This window comes from Gopherus flavomarginatus, chromosome 21 (assembly GCF_025201925.1).
Source record: "Gopherus flavomarginatus isolate rGopFla2 chromosome 21, rGopFla2.mat.asm, whole genome shotgun sequence".
Taxonomy (NCBI): Eukaryota; Metazoa; Chordata; order Testudines; family Testudinidae; genus Gopherus; species Gopherus flavomarginatus.
Genome location: NC_066637.1, coordinates 14,806,355 through 14,824,050, shown reverse-complemented (window position 1 = coordinate 14,824,050; position 17,696 = coordinate 14,806,355). Strand labels below are relative to the sequence as shown.

Sequence of the window (17,696 nt, the reverse complement as noted above, 5' to 3'; positions counted from 1 at the left end):
GTTTGCATATAATGTGTTCTTCAGCCATTCTATCTGTCTGGTCAAACTTCACAGAGGGTTGGGACAGGTCAATACTTCGATGGAAGACCCGCAAAGAAACTCAAAACACTGCAGGAAGTGGTTGGTGCTAGTCACTCTGTAGGTGGCATTCTGCCACAGACCTGCTCTGTGACCCTGGGCAAGTCATTTCACCAGTCAGTGCCTCTGTTTTCCTACCTGTAAAAGCAAAATAATAATATGTACCTACCTCTGTGGAATGTGTGAAGGACTTTGAGCTCTTTGCCTAGAAGGTGCCATTATAAATAATAATCAATAATGTACCTGTTTAAATTCCCTTTGCAGCTGTAACTGGTAAATGAGTTATTTGTGGCCTGTGCTAAACTGTATTGTAGTTTTGCCATGCAGTGTTAAAGAGCTGCTGCACTGCACCATGACTGTATCAGCGGAGGGTGACATTGAGCTGTCGAGGTAGCTAGGTACAAGTGCATATGCCAGAGGATGTGCTGCACGCGCTGTAATCCAAAGGTACATATGAATCTGGCCCTACCAAATTCATGGTCCATTTTGGTCCATTTCACAGTCATAGGATTTTAAAAATCATAAATTTCATGATTTCAGCTATTTAAATCTGAAATGTCACAGTGTTGTAATTGTAGGAATCTTGACTCAAAAAGGAGTTGGGGGGTGGGGTTGCAGGGTTATTGCAGGGGGTTTTGCGGTACTGCTACCCGTACTTCTGCGCTGCTGTTGGCAGCGGTGGCGCTGCCTTCAGAGCTGGGCAGCTGGAGAGCAGTGGCTGCTGGCTGGGAGCCCAAATCTTGGGGCCCAGCCAGCAGCTGCTGCTCTCCGGCTGCCCAGCTCTGAAGGCAGTGAGGAAGTAAGGATGGCAATACTGCAACCCCCCCTAAAAGAACCTTGTGACTCCCTTTTGGGTCAGGACCCTCAGTTTGTGAAACACTGGTCTCCCCCATGAAATCTGTATAGTATAGGGTAAAAGCACACAAAAGACCAGATTTCAAGGGGGGAGACCAGTTTTCACGGTCCGCGACGTGTTTTTCATGGCCGGGAATTAGGTAGGACCCTACCTATGAGCTATAACGCTATATAAACATGTCGTATTATTTTGAGGACATTATGGAAACTGGCTTTGGCCAAGGCCCGTAGAAGTCAATGGGAGCCTTTCCATTGTTTTCAGTACATTTTGGATCAGTCCTGCAAACTTTACTCACATGAGGAGACTCCGTGAGTTCAGTGGGGCTATTTATATGAATACAGCTCACAGGATTGGGCCCTATGTGAACCAAGATGACTGTTTAGTTCTTGGAGGTCCCATTAAGTGCTTTGAGGAATGGGGGGGTTTAGAGATGACTCCCTCAGGAGTGAAATAATAGAAGATGGGCAGTAAGACAGGGGGCTTGGGTATGGCTGGCGAATATTCTTCCTTTGGGATGGATTCAATGCCAGCTTCCCCCAGAGACTTCAGGGATGTCTACTCTGTGGGAATGGCAGTTTGGGTAGACAAACGCGTGCTAGATGTACTCTAGTCAGCTGCTAACACCAGAAGTGAGGATGCCACACTGCAGGCTTCATCACCAGCTGTACAAGCAAGTACAGACCTGCCATTCACCCGCCCTGGCTGCAATGCAGACATCCCCTGAAAAGGTGTAGATCAGGACAGAGCCTGGCTGTGCACCACTGTCTGGTATAACTGTACAGACCAGAACTGAGCCAGATTTCCCTCCTAGAAACTCCTACAGCCATTGACGGGGAAATCACTCTGGTCACTATTTAATTATTCTTGTCTATGCCTATTGCAGTCAGAGGCCAGGTCTGTGTTTGCCAGCTGGCCCTGGTAGGTCTCAGTGAGCAGCTGCAGTTTTGGGAGGGGCAGCCCTGGAAAGATTTCTTTCTGGACTTTCTGGGGTCAGTTCACCCCTGCATGTTACATTTTCCTGAGCCAGCAGGGGCTGCTACATCCCCTAGCCCTGCGGAGGACAGGTGGGGTTTGCAAAGCTACCCTTCCCCTGGAATTTCTGCCAGGAAAGGGCAGCTCCAAGTTGCAGGTGGATGCCGTGCTGGCAGAGAATACCTGGGAGAGCCATTGAATTAGCTCAGTGCCAGGTGTGCTGCCACACCCTCTCTTCCCACCGTGCCACCTGTGTCTGGGGTGAGCTAGGTGGATGGAGAACCCCCTACCGCTGCAGGAGCTCGGTCCTGGGCCCTGGTGCGCCCCCTTTCCGGGCATAGTCACCTGAGGCCTGCCAGCGGGAGCCCTGTTCAAAGTCTTACCATTGCCAGGCCGGCTCTTGTTTCCATGGGAACAGGATTAGGAAGGCCCCCACCTGCAGAGAATGAGAGCTCTGCTGGCTGTGCGCTGGCTGTTGGCAGAGTTCTGGAAGGGTTCATTTGTACAGGCCGTCTGCAAAGAGCCCGGAGCCTGCCTGGGGGCCGCGAAAGCCTCGTACCCTCAATCTTATGTACGCACATGTGTGTTCGTGTGCGTGCGTGGGTGCATACGTGTGTGTTCGTGGTGCACACGTGAATTTAAAAGAAATAGATTTAAGCATCACCCCATTCAAAATTCCCTTTGTCATTCTTTGAAAAGCAAGCAGTCCCGTTCTGCCAGGCACTAGCACTTCTCTCACCCAGGGCTGGCTCCAGGCATCAGCTCAGCAAGCAGGTGCTTGGGGTGGCCAAGGGGAAGAGGCAACACATCGGGCTCTTCATCAGCGGGCCCCTTAGTCCCTCTCAGAGAGAAGGACCTGTCGCCAAATTGCCGCCGAAGAAGAAAGCGGCACAGTGGAGCTGCCGCCGATCGCGATCATGGCATTTTTTTTTTTGCCGCTTGGGGCGGCAAAAACCCTGGAGCCGGCCCTGCACTCATCTTTGCAAGTGTGAGACCCACGGGCCACTTAGGAAACGAAGCTGACTGCAGAACTGACTGTTCCCTGCCATGGTATCGCCAAAGGGCTACACTGAGATGTCAGAGCAGCTGGAGATGAAAGATTACTTCACTGATGTGCAAGGAAACACTGCTCCTCCGCCCCCCACATTTTACAACCTGATAGTCATTAGGAGCTGCTGTTCTACTCTGTGTGCATTCCTTCCCACTCAGAGGAGCGGTATCTAGTGGGTCAGAAAATCTAGATTCTAGTCCCAGCTCAGCTACTGATTCACTATGTGGACTTGGGCAAGTCACTTATATCCCGGGCCTCAGTTTATCCACCTGCCAAGAGGGATAATATCTTCTTCCCGAGGGTGTTTTAGGCAAGGTTAGTTATAATTTACTTAATATTTTTGAGAGCAGCACCTAGAAACTCCAACTGAATTCAGGGCCCTGTTGTGCCAGATGCTGTACATATACAACTTGCTTATAATCGAAATAGATGGGACAGACAAAGGATGTGAGAAAGGAAGGGCTATTACCCCCATTTTACAGTTGGGGAACTGAAACACAGAGAGATTCAGTGACTCACCTAAGGACACACCCATATCTCCTGGGGCCTAGTCCTGGTCCTTAGCCATGAGAACCACTGCCCTATATAACTGTGAAAGATTATTGTTATTTAGTAACTAAACTCATCTGTGCCCATCTTTGTGTAGCAGGGTGCAATCTAGGGAGGAGACGTACAATATCAGGGATTGGTGTTGTGTAATGTTATTTAACGTATCACCTTGAACTATGGGTTCATTAATTCTTACAAGCTAAGCAGATCAAGCCTGGTCATTATTTGCATGGGAGACCTCAAAAATAATTTCAGGCTGATGCAGGAAGCTGTGTAAATTACACTCCTGTACAAACCCAGTGACTGTCACTTTCCACCTATTTTCTGACATACAGTCCACCCTGTGTAACCCTACCCTAGCAGTTACATCAGTGCTGAATGTAACCCATTATTCTTGATGGCAGGGATTTTTAAAGGAACCCAAGGGAATTAGGCACCCTGGATTTATGTACCTAACTCCCTTAAACACCTTTGAAAATCCTTGCCTACAATAGCTGCTTTCTAGGGGTGAAATTCACCCTGGTAACACAGAGGGAACTGTCTCTGGTACTGAAATGGAACTGCTCAGGAAGGCTTTGGGTTCTGCCTGGCAGTTTAACTAGCATAGTATGAAATGCCCTTGAAGATTTCCAGTCATGTGGCCATCTTGAATGGAGGAAGGATGCTTGCCAGCCCACCCTTTCCCTTCCACTTCTAAAGAAAAGGAGAATCCACCTTTCAAGGCAACATATCTTGAGAAAAAAAAAACAACAAAAACCCCCCCCCCCACTCTCCTGTTTTCTCCTGGCTTCTGTCATTTGTAAATGAATGCAGTTGCTGCTTTAATATGTATTTTGGATGGATTGAACTTGATTGAATAACATTTGCATAGTCATCAGCTTGGACTATAAATTGCATGGGATGAACCTGGATGTGTTAGGAGGAGGAAATGGTGCTGCACGGTATGAAAACAATGCCATGTGACAACAGAGCTATCCGTAGATTAAAATGAATCTAAAATGAATAGATAGGGAGTAATTTGGTGCTTGTGCTGTGTGTGTGTGTGTGTGTGTGTGTAATTGCGGGTGGAGGGGGAGGAAATTCATTTTGGGAAAGAAGGGAAGCCCAGTCTAAAATGTTAAAGGGGAAAGCTCAATGCTTTTAATTTCCTGCCACTGATTTCGTTCTGGTGATTCTGCTCTAATGCCGCTCACCATTTCAAAAACACTATATACAGGGCAGTTAAGTGTGACTGTGTCAAGCATATATATTGGCAAACATGGAAAAAGAAGCAGATATTGACTTCTCTTGAGGTGAACATTTAGGTTTATGGATCTGTGATCAATAGTTACGTCAAGGAGCGATACATCTTCCTGCTTGCTGAAAGGTGAAGTCCGTATTTGTGACATACACTTGAATTGCTTCATTAGAAATATCTGGAAATCTGTTTTTGAAAACTACTTCTAAAAATATCAACTTCAAGATCCTGGGGGAAAAAAATCACCTCTGCTGAACCTTTCAGGAAGCAGAAATTTGAATATCTTCTCTCACTAACTCAGAGGTGAATAAGAGTTTTCCCTAACTCATCTGCAGCCAGTCAAAATGCATCCATGTTCATAGATTAACATTGCTCTATATCTCTGTATTGTTTACCTCTCAAAAAGTCTCCAGTCATGAGCCAGTGTGTGTGTGTGTGTGTGTGTGTGTGTGTGTGTGTGTGTAACAGTACAAGGCTCAGGCATAACCCCCACAATGAAGTCACTGGGAGTTCCAGACCTGGATGCCTTGCAGATGTGATACACTGTTTGTAGGAATGAATTTGGGGTGGCCATGAAGCTAGAGAGGTGCTATCAACTTGTGATCAATAAAGTTCCCATGAGACTTTAAGGATCTGATCCAAAGCTCCATGGCATTTTTCCATGAACTTTACTAGGCTTTGAAACAAGCCCTAAGAGCTGAAGTGTTTAACTCTGGTGCTCTGGCCAAGTTACAAACGGGCAGTTACCATCTGATAATCTAAAATTCCCCTTCAGTTGGAAGTGGTATATTTTTAATTTGCTGGCCTTTTGGGTCATCTAATCCATGCCTCCATCAATGAAAAGTGAGGAGGCTCTCCCACTTCCGTTGACCTTAGGAGCTATTCTTTCAGGACCTGGCTCTTGGGTTTCTGCTGCCCATGGCAAACTGACAAATGTATGATCTCATCCTCATGTAAACACACTACACTAAACCACTCTGGAACACCACAAATCACTGACCTGAACTTGGCCTTTAACTGTCCTCTTCTTCACAAGCAAACTCCATATCCACTGTCTCCTGTTTGTTGTCAAAACGAGCAGCACCCTTTATCCTGGAGCATTCCATTCCCACCATTCACGATATGAGATTGATTACATTTCTTTTCTCTAATAAAAAGAACCAGTTCAGAAGGGAAAGTTAAAGAGAATTTTTCAGGTGAAAAATCATTCATTGGAAAATGAAGCATCCTTACCTGTGTTGATATTCACACCTTGCATCATTCACACTGAGAGAAAGCAGCTTTTAAATTTTTTTTTAAAAATTGCTTTTTTCAGTATTTATGCCATTTTGTGTATTTTGTGCACTTTGCACAAGAAAAAAACCACACGAGATAGTTTCTCACACAATACACACGGCTGCATTCACAAGGAAGATTTCTATCCAAAAATGGTTTACATTGATTTTTTTTTAAGTTCATGAAAACAATTCTATTAAAGTTCTGTAAAGCCTCTTATTAAAACCCACCCCCAAATCTTACATTTTTGGATGCATACTACCCACTTCTGTCTCGAGAAGCTTTTTGGGGGGAGAATAGCAATCAGATGCATGCAGTGTTTTCTTAATGTGTGAATCGTGTAAAAGCAAACTAGGCAATTGTGGTCTAGATGAAATTACTATAAAGTGGGTGTGCATCTGGGTGAAAGACCCTACTCAAAGAGTAATTATCAATGGTTCGCTGTCCAACTGAGAGGGCGCATCTAGTGAGGTCCCGCAGGGGTCAGTCCTTGGTCTGGTACTATTCAATATTTTCCTTAAGACTTGGATAATGGAATGGAGAGTATGCATATACAAGTTAAGAATGACAGCAATTTGGGAGGGGAGGCTAGTACTTTGAAGAATAGGATTAGATTAGAATTTAAAATAACCTTGACCGATTAGAGAAATGAGCTGAAATCAACACAATGAAATTTAACAAAGGAAAGTGCAAAGTACTTCACTTGGGAAGGAAAACTCAAAAACATGACTACAGAATGGGGAATAACTTGCGAGGTGGTCGTACTGCTGAAAAGGATCTGGGGGTGAGAGTGGATCACAAATCAGTGTGATGCAGTTGTGAACAAGGCTGATATCATTCTGGGGTGTATTAACAGGAATGTTGTATGTAAGACACATGAACTCATTGTCCCACTCTACCCATCACTAGTGAGGCCTCAGCTGGAGTTGTGTGTCCAATTCTGGGTGCCACACTCTAGGAAAGATATCGACAAATTAGAAGAATCCAGAGGAGAACAAAAATGATAAGCAGGTTAAAGAACCTGACCGATGAGGAAAGGTTAAAAAAATCCAAGCTTGAGAAAAGAAGACTGAGGTGGGACCTGTTAACACTCTTCAGATATGTTAAAGGCTGTTACAAAGAGGACGATGATGAATTGTTCCCCATGTCCACTGAAGATAGGACAAGAAGTTATGCACTTAATATGCAGCAAGGGAGATTTAGGTTAGTGATTAGGAAAAACTTGCTAACTCTAAGGGTAGTTAAGCTCTGGAACAGGCTTCCAAGGGAGGGTGTGGAATCCCTATCACTAGAGGTTTTTAAGAACAAGCTAGACAAACAGCTGTCAGGGAGGGTCTAGATTTACTTGGCCCTGCCTCAGTGCGGGGGCTGGACTTGGTGACCTTTTGAGGTCCCTTCCAGCCCTGCATTTCTATGATTCTGTGAAACAAGCAGTGTTATTCTCTTGTGTTATTGAACTGCATGCAGCCAAATGCAGGGTAGTGGTGAAGTTAATGTGGAGAAGGAAAGCCAGGAGGGTAGTGCTGCTGGTAAAGCTCAGGCTGCCGATCAGATATCAGGCTTCCTGACATGTGTTCACTTTTATTTCCTTCACCCTCACAGGACGCCCTGCTGGTCATACTCAAGAGCCTGGCACCGGCCTGCCTCTTCAACGTCATTGGATTTGGGTCGACCTTTAAGACCCTCTTTCCTTCCAGTCAAACTTACTGTGAGGTGGGTGAAGACATTTCTGAACTCGTTGGCACTCACAGAAGAGGGCAGGAGCCTTGCAGCTCAGATGCTGCCTTTGCAAGATGGTATCAGGGAATGTGCTGCAGCTGATGCCGACCGTGCCCTGCCCTGGGATCGTCTGTTCCAGGGAGCTGGTTGTGTAGCTCAATCACTGCCCTGCCCCTCTGTGGGAAGCAGCTACACACACCACTAGCCACAATCCTCTGGCCTTGGTCTGGTGTCCAAGTTCCTTCACTTGGGCTGCTATGCTTACCTTGACAGGTATTAACAGGGGGGTGCTACTATCCCAGATCCTTCCACACTGGGCATATGAATCCCAGCAACTTATTCTGAGAGGACAGAGACACCAGAACCTCTCTTTTTGTGGCCAAGGTAGTGACCTAGGTTTGGAGGTTCTGACTTTCCATCACATGGCTTTTAGGAACTCACCTTTCCTGGACTCTCTCTGCACTGGCCATGCTGGGCTGTTCCTGAATGAGCAATAGCATGTAGGAGGGCCAGAATGATCAGAAACCTCCTGAAACAGAAAAGAGCTGATCCTGCAGACTTCATCAACCCAGCCCCCTTCTCCAGCAGGTGCCAGGCCTTTATGCCTTTGAGCCATCGCCATGCTCACTAGAACAGAACCACATGTCCTCTTGCAGCCCAGTATACTGCAGGGTGGGGGTTTGTACACCATATAGCATCAGACATTGACAAATGGGATCTAGCCTTTCCATAAAAAGGCTACGGTAGGTGCCAGTCATTCACGCCTATAATGTTACAGGCATGAGGCTATTACTTCCTGATGTCTGGGTCGATGGCACCGATCACCCTCAGCTAAGACAAATCCCGAGCTTTGGGCTGAACAGCACTAAGAGTTCCTTGGGGTGTGGATTAACAGGCACTGGATAGCCAGCCACAGAAAAATGCACACAAAGTTCTGTGTATACCTTGTACAGCCCTGAACATCCATGCTGCTATAACAAAAGATCCTATGCGCTGACTTCCACTCTTCCTCATTCATACATACAGTGCAGGACCTTCACTGCGGGGCCCATGCACTCACATGTACCACTGTCACATATGCACCCTGCAATTGTCTTGATTGCTATTATTGTTTATTTACAGAAGCACCTGCTATATGCGAGGTTCTTTCCTAGCACCGAAGAAGCAGAGACCCTGCTCTAGGGAGCTCACTGTCTAAGGACAAACACACAGGTCTACACAATCACAGATGCCCTTGCACACAGAGTGAAACTACTCCCTTGCAGAGGGACAGCAGTGGCACCCGGCCCAGGCACCAGCCCTCTTTAAGTCCTAAAAATCAAGCTCAGCTGGGATTTCTGTGTTGCACATGCTTGCGCTGCCCTCTGCATGGGGTGAATTTCACCTACAGAAAATAGCTGCAGATGCATTGGGAGCATGCCTTTTACAGAGGCAGCGTGGCTTGGTGGTTAGAGCAGGTGACCGAACGTTGAGAAGATGTGAGTTGTATTTCCACCTCTCCCACTGACTTGCTGTCTGACCCGCAGCAAGTCTCTTCTCCTCACCAGGCCCCCATTTCTCCCATCTGCTAAAATGGGGGTGTCGTCATCTCGTACCGTGCTTCGGGATCCCCAGACGAAATGTGTTGTATTAGCGCTCAGTATCTATCAGTATTTACCACGATGACTCTAGCTAGTGGGCGCTTCTTCTCCCTTTGCAGGAGAGTCTGGCTATTGCGTGTGAGAGCATCAAGAAGATCCGGGCGGATATGGGTGGCACCAACATCTTATCCCCTTTGAAGTGGATCATCCGGCAGCCCATCCACAGGGGCCACCCGCGCCTGCTCTTCCTGCTGACCGACGGAGCGGTTAGCAACACCGGGAAGGTTATTGAGCTGCTGCGGAACCACTCTTTCTCCACCAGGTATGGATAACTCTGGGATCCTCTGGCAAAAAACAGCACGTAAGGGACTTGGAGTGCAATGCGAGCAGCAGGCCTCCATCTTATATTTCACAGTCATCCCACACTCAGAATGAAAGGCTGGATGGTAGCTTGTAGTAGCAGGGTTTGGAATGGATCCCAGAAGTTCAGGTGCTTTTCTGGAAGGTCATCCAGACAATCTGAGCCAGGGAAACTGGGCTGGCAGTTTCACTAGAGCAGCCTCTTCGCTGATGTCTTCTGCTTGCAGGATTGACCCGAGAACAATCTTCCTTGCAGTCTTTTAATACATCTAGTTCTGAGTCCCAGCTGGATCTAGTGCGGGGCAGCATCAAAAACCCAAATATTCTGAAAAGCAAACATGAAAAGCAGCTTAAAGGAAATGCATGGTATTTATGTGACATAAAGAGAACTTGTGGAGCTCATTGCCACAATATATCTTTGAGTCACATGTCCTGGGATGGTTTTAAAAAAGGGATCTGACATTTATTAAGGGGGGGCTGTGCTGAGATTTGCAGCTTTGGTGGGGATTGAGTCCCTCTGGTATGCATGAAAAAGCGTAAGTATCAGTACCCAACTTCCCACACTTGCTCTGGGCCAGCGAGCATTTGAGGGGTGTCGTGTGTGGCGGTAAGATGTGAACTGAGTGTGCACTGGATGGTAATGTTGCCTTTTCTGGTGATTTCCTTGCACTGATAGGAAATGCAATCAAGCAACTTTCCCTGTACGTTTACTAAGGTCTTGGTCACATGTAGTTATCAGGGGAATAGCAACTGCATTTTAAATTCACCCCCTACCTTAATCTCAATTAACTTCCAAGTGTAGACGAGCCCTAAATCCATACAGAAGGGGCACGAATAACAGGATCTGCTGTTCTGTCCACACAATGAAACCTCCAGGCCTTTCCATGAGATATGGGGCATCAGCGGGGAGCGAGGAAGGAATTCCCCGCCCTGCAGGGCACCGTATTGCAAAGTCAGGTGGGTTCTGAAGGGGTTTGTGCTTTCCCCTGAAACAGTTGGTGCTGGTCACCATCAGAGTCAGGATCCTGGATTAGCTGGAGCACCAGGCTGCACATCTTTCCCACCGGACAGGCTGCTGCACAGTTTCAGAAACCAGAGAAAAAGAACAGAAAAAACAAATGATCAGTTTCCTTCTCATCCTCGAAGATTCTCCTTCCCTTCTTGTGTCCATCCCCCCCGCCCTTCCCTCCCCTTCTGTGGGGCCAGTGGGACCTCCAGACCCCTCAATCCGAGGGTGGAAGGTTCTGCTCAGACTAGCAGCAGCCCTGAGAGGTAATTGCTCAGGGTGTTCCAGATGGGCAGGGCTGGAGAAGAGCAGAGAGGAACAAGGTGCTGGAGGGCTTTTTGTGTCTCCTCTGCGCCAGTCCTTAGACAGTCCTTTCCTAGGGGCGGTGGAAACCCCTGCTGCAAGGCAGGAGTGTGTCTAAAACAGATGGGGATGAATCCTGAAAGCTGCTGAGCACCTGCAACTTCCATTGACTTCTGTCCATCCCTCCCGGCCTCTCTTAGAACAGCTGGCCATTTCCCTGTGCTCAGTTCCCATAGTCATCAGGGGGAGCAGAGCTGAGCCCTTAGCCGATGAAATGAGACCAGTGCTTCCCTGCCCGTCACTAGCCAGCCAGGCCCCAACCCCTGGCTGCAGAGGGGTTTGCTCACACCCAGGGTTTTTCCTGCCTGATGCCACCTCTTGATCATAGGCTTCAGCCAGGAGCAACAACAATGACAACAAAGAAGAGGTCACTTTAGCAGGGCCGGGAAGGCCGGGAAAGCACTTGGTTGCTCTTTCCTTGAGAAAGTTTGTTTGAATCCTGAGCAGCGCTAATCGCCAGGTCTTTAACGGTATCGACTGCAGGGCTCAGCCAGGGAAACCAGCTGGCCCCGCACAAAAGCAGCCTGTTTGTATTCAGAGAGGGAGGGAGTGAGCTGCTGCAAAAGCTGGCAAGTGGAGATAGACGGCAGGGGTGGCCCAGGGCCAATGCCCAGCAAGCCTGCGTCCCTTCGGGTGCTGGCGGGGCAGCATCCCCCTCTCATTTCATCTCCTTTTGACTGGGGCTGAGCAGTCGAGGCTAAACATTTGGCTGCCTCGCTGCTCGTTTAGGCACCTCACTGGGGGCTGATTTCAGAAGGGCTGAGTGCCTGCGGCTATTACATTGCCCAGCCTTAGCAGGGGGTAGGGGTCTGATCCTACACCCAGCCTCCTGCTCTAACAGCCCCTCGCTTCTTGCCCTGACCTGTATCCTGAATGTCCATCTTTCCCCAGGTGCTACAGCTTTGGCATTGGGCAGAAAGCCTGCAGGAGGCTGGTGCGCGGGCTGGCTGCCGTGTCCAAGGGGAGTGCAGAATTCCTGGCGGAGGGTGAGAGGCTGCAGCCAAAGGTACTGCTACTCCAAATCCCTCCCATCACCGGCTTTTCCTTGTGGGGAGGGGGCAAACCATGCAGGGCTCAGAGCTTGGGTCTGTCTGGATAGGTGTCCCAAAGACTGGAGGCTTCTCTGCACCCAAAGAAAGCTGGGCTGGGGCAAGGGAGCAGTTGCCCCATCAGAGTCATTCCTGCAAAGGGGCTGGGCTGGGACTGCATACAGACGAGGGAAGAAGGCAGATGGATTATTTGCTGATTTGACAGACCTGCAGCTGAGCAGGTGGGTGATGGCACGGGTCACTGAGGGGTTTTGTGTCAGCTGGAGGGCAGGCAATGGGGTCGGTGCTTTTCACCCCAGTGAGAGCAGAATGCACACTGGGCATGTCCTCTAACGATGCCCCGATGAGCGGGGGTGATGGGCCAAGGGTACACGCTAGGGAGCAGGCGTGCTAACGCCAGTAACCAGCATGACCCTGACTCATATTGTTTCATTGTTTCCTGTGTTCCTCACTTTGTGTAGATCCACCTGTTGTCTTCAGTGTCGGGGTTAATAATACCGACCTTCTTTGGAAAGGGTCTGAGCCGGGGATTGTTAGTCAATTATCAGCTCTTTGGGGCAGGTCTTTCTGTCCTGTGTTAATTAATAAACAAAAGGAAGTACTTCTTCACACAGTGCATAGTCCACCTGTGGAACTCCTTGCCAGAGGATGTTGTGAAGGCCAAGAGTATAACAGGTTTCAAAAAAGAACTAGATAAGTTCATGGAGGCTAGGGCCATCAATGGCTGTTAGCCAGGATGGGCAGGGATGATGTCCCTAGCCTGTTTGCTAGAAGCTGGGAATGGGCAACAGAGGATGGATCACTTGATGATTCCTGTTCTGTTCATTCCCTCTGGGGAACCTGGCATTAGCCACTGTTGGAAGACAGGATACTGGGCTAGACGGACCTTTGGTCTGACCCAGTATGGCTGTTCTGATGTTCTTATGTGTTTGTCCTATTAATAATAATAACAGGAAGCCTTAGAAGCCAAGGGAGCAACAGCCCAATCCACTGACAGCCGTGTGAGGAGGTGATTTGTAGCAGGACATGAGGGTCGTCTCTTTCTTGGTGACTCATGTCTCCAGAGGAAAGCCAGTGGCAAAGCGCCTGCTGGTGGACCAGAGATTTGTTCCCCAGCTAGCCAGGGACCTTCCAATCCAGCCCCAGGCACCCTGCCCTCTTTCTGTATAATGGGTCAGGGCAGAGCACCGGGAGGGAAGGGGTGGAGGTATGGTGGGTTTTTATTCGTGCTGAGGGATGGATCATTTTTAGCAGGATTTTAGGTGGATTTTATGCCACAGTGGGTTGTTAGGATATGCCAGAGGAGAGCTGCCCCGTGTTGCTGAGGGCATCTCCAGCCTGCTGATATATGTCCCAGTATGAGACCAGTTCCTAAAAACTGAGGCCCCGCCTGCTATTTTGTACTACCATCTTTGCACTCACAGAATGAACTGCCAGTGCAAAGCCCGATTTTCACCCCTCTGAATCCCATTGCAAGAGCAGCAACCCCAGTTTGGATTTTGCAGGCCCAGACACCACTTCTCGAACCCAGGGATCACTGTGCCCAAGAACTGCCTTGCAGGTATGTTTCTCAGGCCCTGACTTTGATGGCGGGACCAGTTAATGTCCCACAAACATGGTTCGTGGGAAGCAGGATCAGGATGATCCTGAACACACCAGCATGGAGCCGTTGGACCGAATCCCCCCTCCCAACCTCTCCCTCTCCTGAGCTGAAATTCCTGTAGGCCTCTCTGGACTCAAACAACAACAACATGGTCCATTTCCCAGGGGAACAGACATGTTGCATTTTAGTGAACTTCTCATCTCATTGGGGTGAGGAGGTGGTCACAAGCTGCTCTTGGCACAATTCCTTGCTCTGGGACTGGCTAGCCAACTCCTACACAGCGTGTGGGCGAGGACAGATGGATGGAACAGAGCCTGTGTGTCAGACTCATTGGGGAGTCAGAGCTTGTGTGCAGGGAGGAATGGAAGCGGTAGGCGCGACACGCTCCTGGTGGCAAACATAGCTGCAGTAATAGGCACAGACCGAAACAGAGGACTTGGCATCCAGGCAGCTAATTAGCTGTGAAGTGAAGTCAAAATCCCCCGTTTTGCTCAGCCCAGCCGCCTGGAGGTTCACAGGGTACATGGAAGGGAAATAACCATGCAGTAGTTATGCTGGTTAAACTGACTTTAACGCAGGCTGGGAAGCAGTTTTGAGGTTTTGATGTCTGGCTTCCATGCTGCCAATGCCATAAATAAGGGGGCTCCCTGCACCTGTCACTTTCACTCCACGGAGTTGCATTGCAAGGTTCATTATTCACAGCCTCACTATCCCCACCTCGCCTGGTTACAACGTGTCTCACTGGCAGCGTTTGAGACCCGACACCCATCTCTCTCCTACAGCATTTACACTCCAAACTGGGAGTTACAGTTCCTTTATCATCTGCCTCCCCTCCACTTCCATTCCTGTTCTCTTGGGGTTTGTCTACATTGAAATCATGTGGTGGGGAGGGGTGATTGCTGCTAGTCTAAACACACCGGAACCAGCTTGGATTATGCAGTGAAGCCTAGGAGGGCTGTACAGTTACCTGGAAGGCTAGGGCATGCTGCAGCTTTAATCTGGAGCTAACTAGATTAAACTAGCTCAGGTCTGTCTAGACGAGCTGCAGTCATGTGCCATGATTGCAGTGTAGACATACCCTAAACCTTTTGCATTTCCGCACCTGGCCCCTCTGGGATAGAACGCTCAGCTCTCCCCAGCAACAGTCATTGGGTTCATATGATTTACTGACATCAGTGGGAGACCGAGATTCACACTTCTTTGTGCATTAACTTGACAGGCTCCCATTGGTTCAGTCCAGCCTAGCACCAGGGTCGGAAATGCCAGCTGTAATGACGTGTCACGGAAACGGCCCGATCCTGTTCCCCCTCTAGCCCATGAAGCATTTTCAGAGACAGAGAAGCACAAGCGTCTGTGTTATAAATTAAGCCCCAAGTCAGGAAAGGGTGTTTTTACAGGGCTGTTAATACAGGCCTCACTTGTTATACAGATGGTCTTCAGCCATCTGAGGCATCAGTTAATGGCCCCATCAAGCACATCCTGGAGTGTCTTACAGATCCTGTATTGTGGACATTGAACTATATAGAAAGTTTAAAATGCCCTGTGTATAAATCTCTTTTTAACTTCTCTCTGCCCTCTGGAAAACAGTTCCTAGTGGGAAAGCAGTGACGGATGGAGAGCTTTCCAATAGATTTGCCTGTAATATAACATGGATATTGGCCTAGATCTTCAGCTAGCATAACCTGGCATAACTGCATAGAGGTCAGTGGGGCTATGTTGATTTACACAGAGTGTAATTGACCCCAGCTGACCCAGTCCTGAGCTACCAGTAGCCTCTGTGTGTGCTTGCGAGAATGGCTCTCTGTCCTTGGAAAGACGCGAAGACATGTTGATTCCGAGTACAGAGATCTCTTGGCACCTGCACTGGAGGCTTGTTTGGAAAGCCCCAGGGAGCTCTCTAGAGAAAGGCAAGCGTGTCTCGTGGCTGGGGAGATTGGGAAGGGATGGCACAGAGTTTGAGCGCACTCCACACGGTGTGTGAGTGATTAATGCCTATGCAGAGAAGGGCCCTTCCTGCCATCCAAGGTACCAGAGTGTTATCCTGCAGCAAAGGCGTCTGCTGAAATTCACACTGAGGATTTTCGGAAACGCACCCATGGTTGGTTTCGTTGCCCCTAGTGTAGGGGGCTTGGCAGGGCAAAAAGGAAATTGGCTGGAGTGCAGAGGGCTGGTGGTAGATGGCACAATTTGGAGCAGCCTCAGGGATGCTCTAAGTTGCTTTCTTGGCCCAGACTGGTGTCTGGCAGCTGAAGGATCAGGTGGCATAAACCACCTGCTCATTCTGCTGAGGGGTTTGGAATACTGGAGACAGGCAGCATGTAGCAGGTGAGTTCCCAGGGATCACAGGGCCCTATCACTCCCTTCATGGGGCAGGCGGGGATTTCTGCCAAAATCAGTTTGCCCAATCGGCCAGATGTGTAAAGGGTGGATTTATTCCAGTTTCTCCTGAAGCATTATATGTAAGATGCAGGCAGGAGACAAGAGCAGCTGGGCCATCAACCTCTCCCTGTGCGCTCAGCCTGTTCTGTCAGCTAGACTCAAGACATCACATTGTGATGGGCTCTGGAGAGGACAATCGGTGCCTCTGAAATAAAGCTGGGCAGGTCTGTTTATCTTCACTGTGCAACACATTGAGACCCCCTCGGCATGTTCACACACTGACATACTCACCCACAGGTGCATGCTGACACGCTCAGGCATCCATGCATGCACGTGCTCACAACATGTCCCCGCACACTTGTTCACAATACCTTCCCCTCTGCCATTTGACAGTCCACATGGGTTTGTGCTCTGTCCTGCCAGATGATCAAGTCTCTGAAGAAGGCTATGGCACCCGTCCTGAGCGATGTAACTGTGGAGTGGGTCTTTCCTGAAACCACTGAGGTCTTGATCTCCCCAGTCAGTGCCAGCTGTCTCTTCCCTGGCGACCGGCTGGTTGGGTATGGCATTGTCTGTGACACGTCCCTGTACATCTCCAACCCCAGAGCTGTAAGTAACCTCTGCCACATTCCCCAGCCCCCACAGGAATGTATGTTTGTTTGTGCATTCAAATGTGTTTGGGTGTGCATGCACGTGGTGTGTGTGAATACATATATATGTGTGAGTGTGCCTGGGGTGTGGGTGTGTGTATGCGGGTGTGGTGGGAAAGCCAGTCACACACACTCTCACTCTTCCCTGGTGTGGAGACTTCTCTCTCAGATATGAGTTATGAAGTGAATGTGGCTGTACGGGGCACCGTGGCTGAGAGCTCGATCAGCAGGAGTTCCCAGCTTGGTAGCCACATACTGTTGCAGGGCTGCTCTTCCAAGGCCATGGTGGCCCTGACTTGAATCCTTCTTGGGATATTATGCTCGTCACATGCACAGAAAGCTCTGCCACCAGACAGGGTGTCTTGCTGAGTGGCTTGCCCCACTTCCATTCACGGGTCAGCTGTGCACCACTGAGGTGCAGGAGGAAGGGGGTCGTTGTTTGATCCCACTGTGCTTCGTTCTCTTCCTCTCCTTCCCAAACATAACACAAGCCAACAGAAGACCCAACAGTCTTGAAAAGCACCAGCTGTAATCACCTGAGGCATAAGGATGTGAAGGGATGAGGCAGGAGTGTTGTAAACAAGACAGCAGAAGTAATTCTTCCGCTCTACTCCGTGCTGATTAGGCCTCAGCTGGAGTATTGTGTCCAGTTCTGGGTACCACGTTTCAGGAAAGATGTGGACAAATTGGAGCAAGTCCAGAGAAGAGCAACAAAAATGATTAAAGGTCCAGAGAACATGATCTCTGAGGGAAGATTGAAAAAAAAATGGGTTTGTTTAGTCTGGAGAAGAGAAGACTGAGAGGGGGCATGATAACAGTTTTCAAGTACATAGAACATTCCTACAAGGAGGAGGGAGAAGAATTGTTCTTCGTAACCTCAGAGGATAGGACAAGAAGCAATGGGCTTAAATTGCAACTGTCAGGGTGGTTAAGCACTGGAATAAATTGCCTGGGAAGGTTGTGGAATCT

The 17,696-nt window shown here is 48.8% G+C and overlaps 1 protein-coding gene across 1 annotated transcript in view; it reads left to right on the top strand.

Annotated features, from left to right (window-relative positions):
• The window catches only part of VWA5B1 (von Willebrand factor A domain containing 5B1), a 75,982-nt gene that overhangs the window by 29,556 nt on the left and 28,730 nt on the right, over window positions 1-17,696 (top strand). Inside the window, exons 9-12 of the mRNA XM_050931121.1 lie at window positions 7,621-7,731; window positions 9,437-9,639; window positions 11,938-12,052; window positions 16,501-16,686. Coding sequence (XP_050787078.1) covers window positions 7,621-7,731; window positions 9,437-9,639; window positions 11,938-12,052; window positions 16,501-16,686 — 615 coding nt within the window. The remainder of the gene's footprint in view (window positions 1-7,620; window positions 7,732-9,436; window positions 9,640-11,937; window positions 12,053-16,500; window positions 16,687-17,696) is intronic.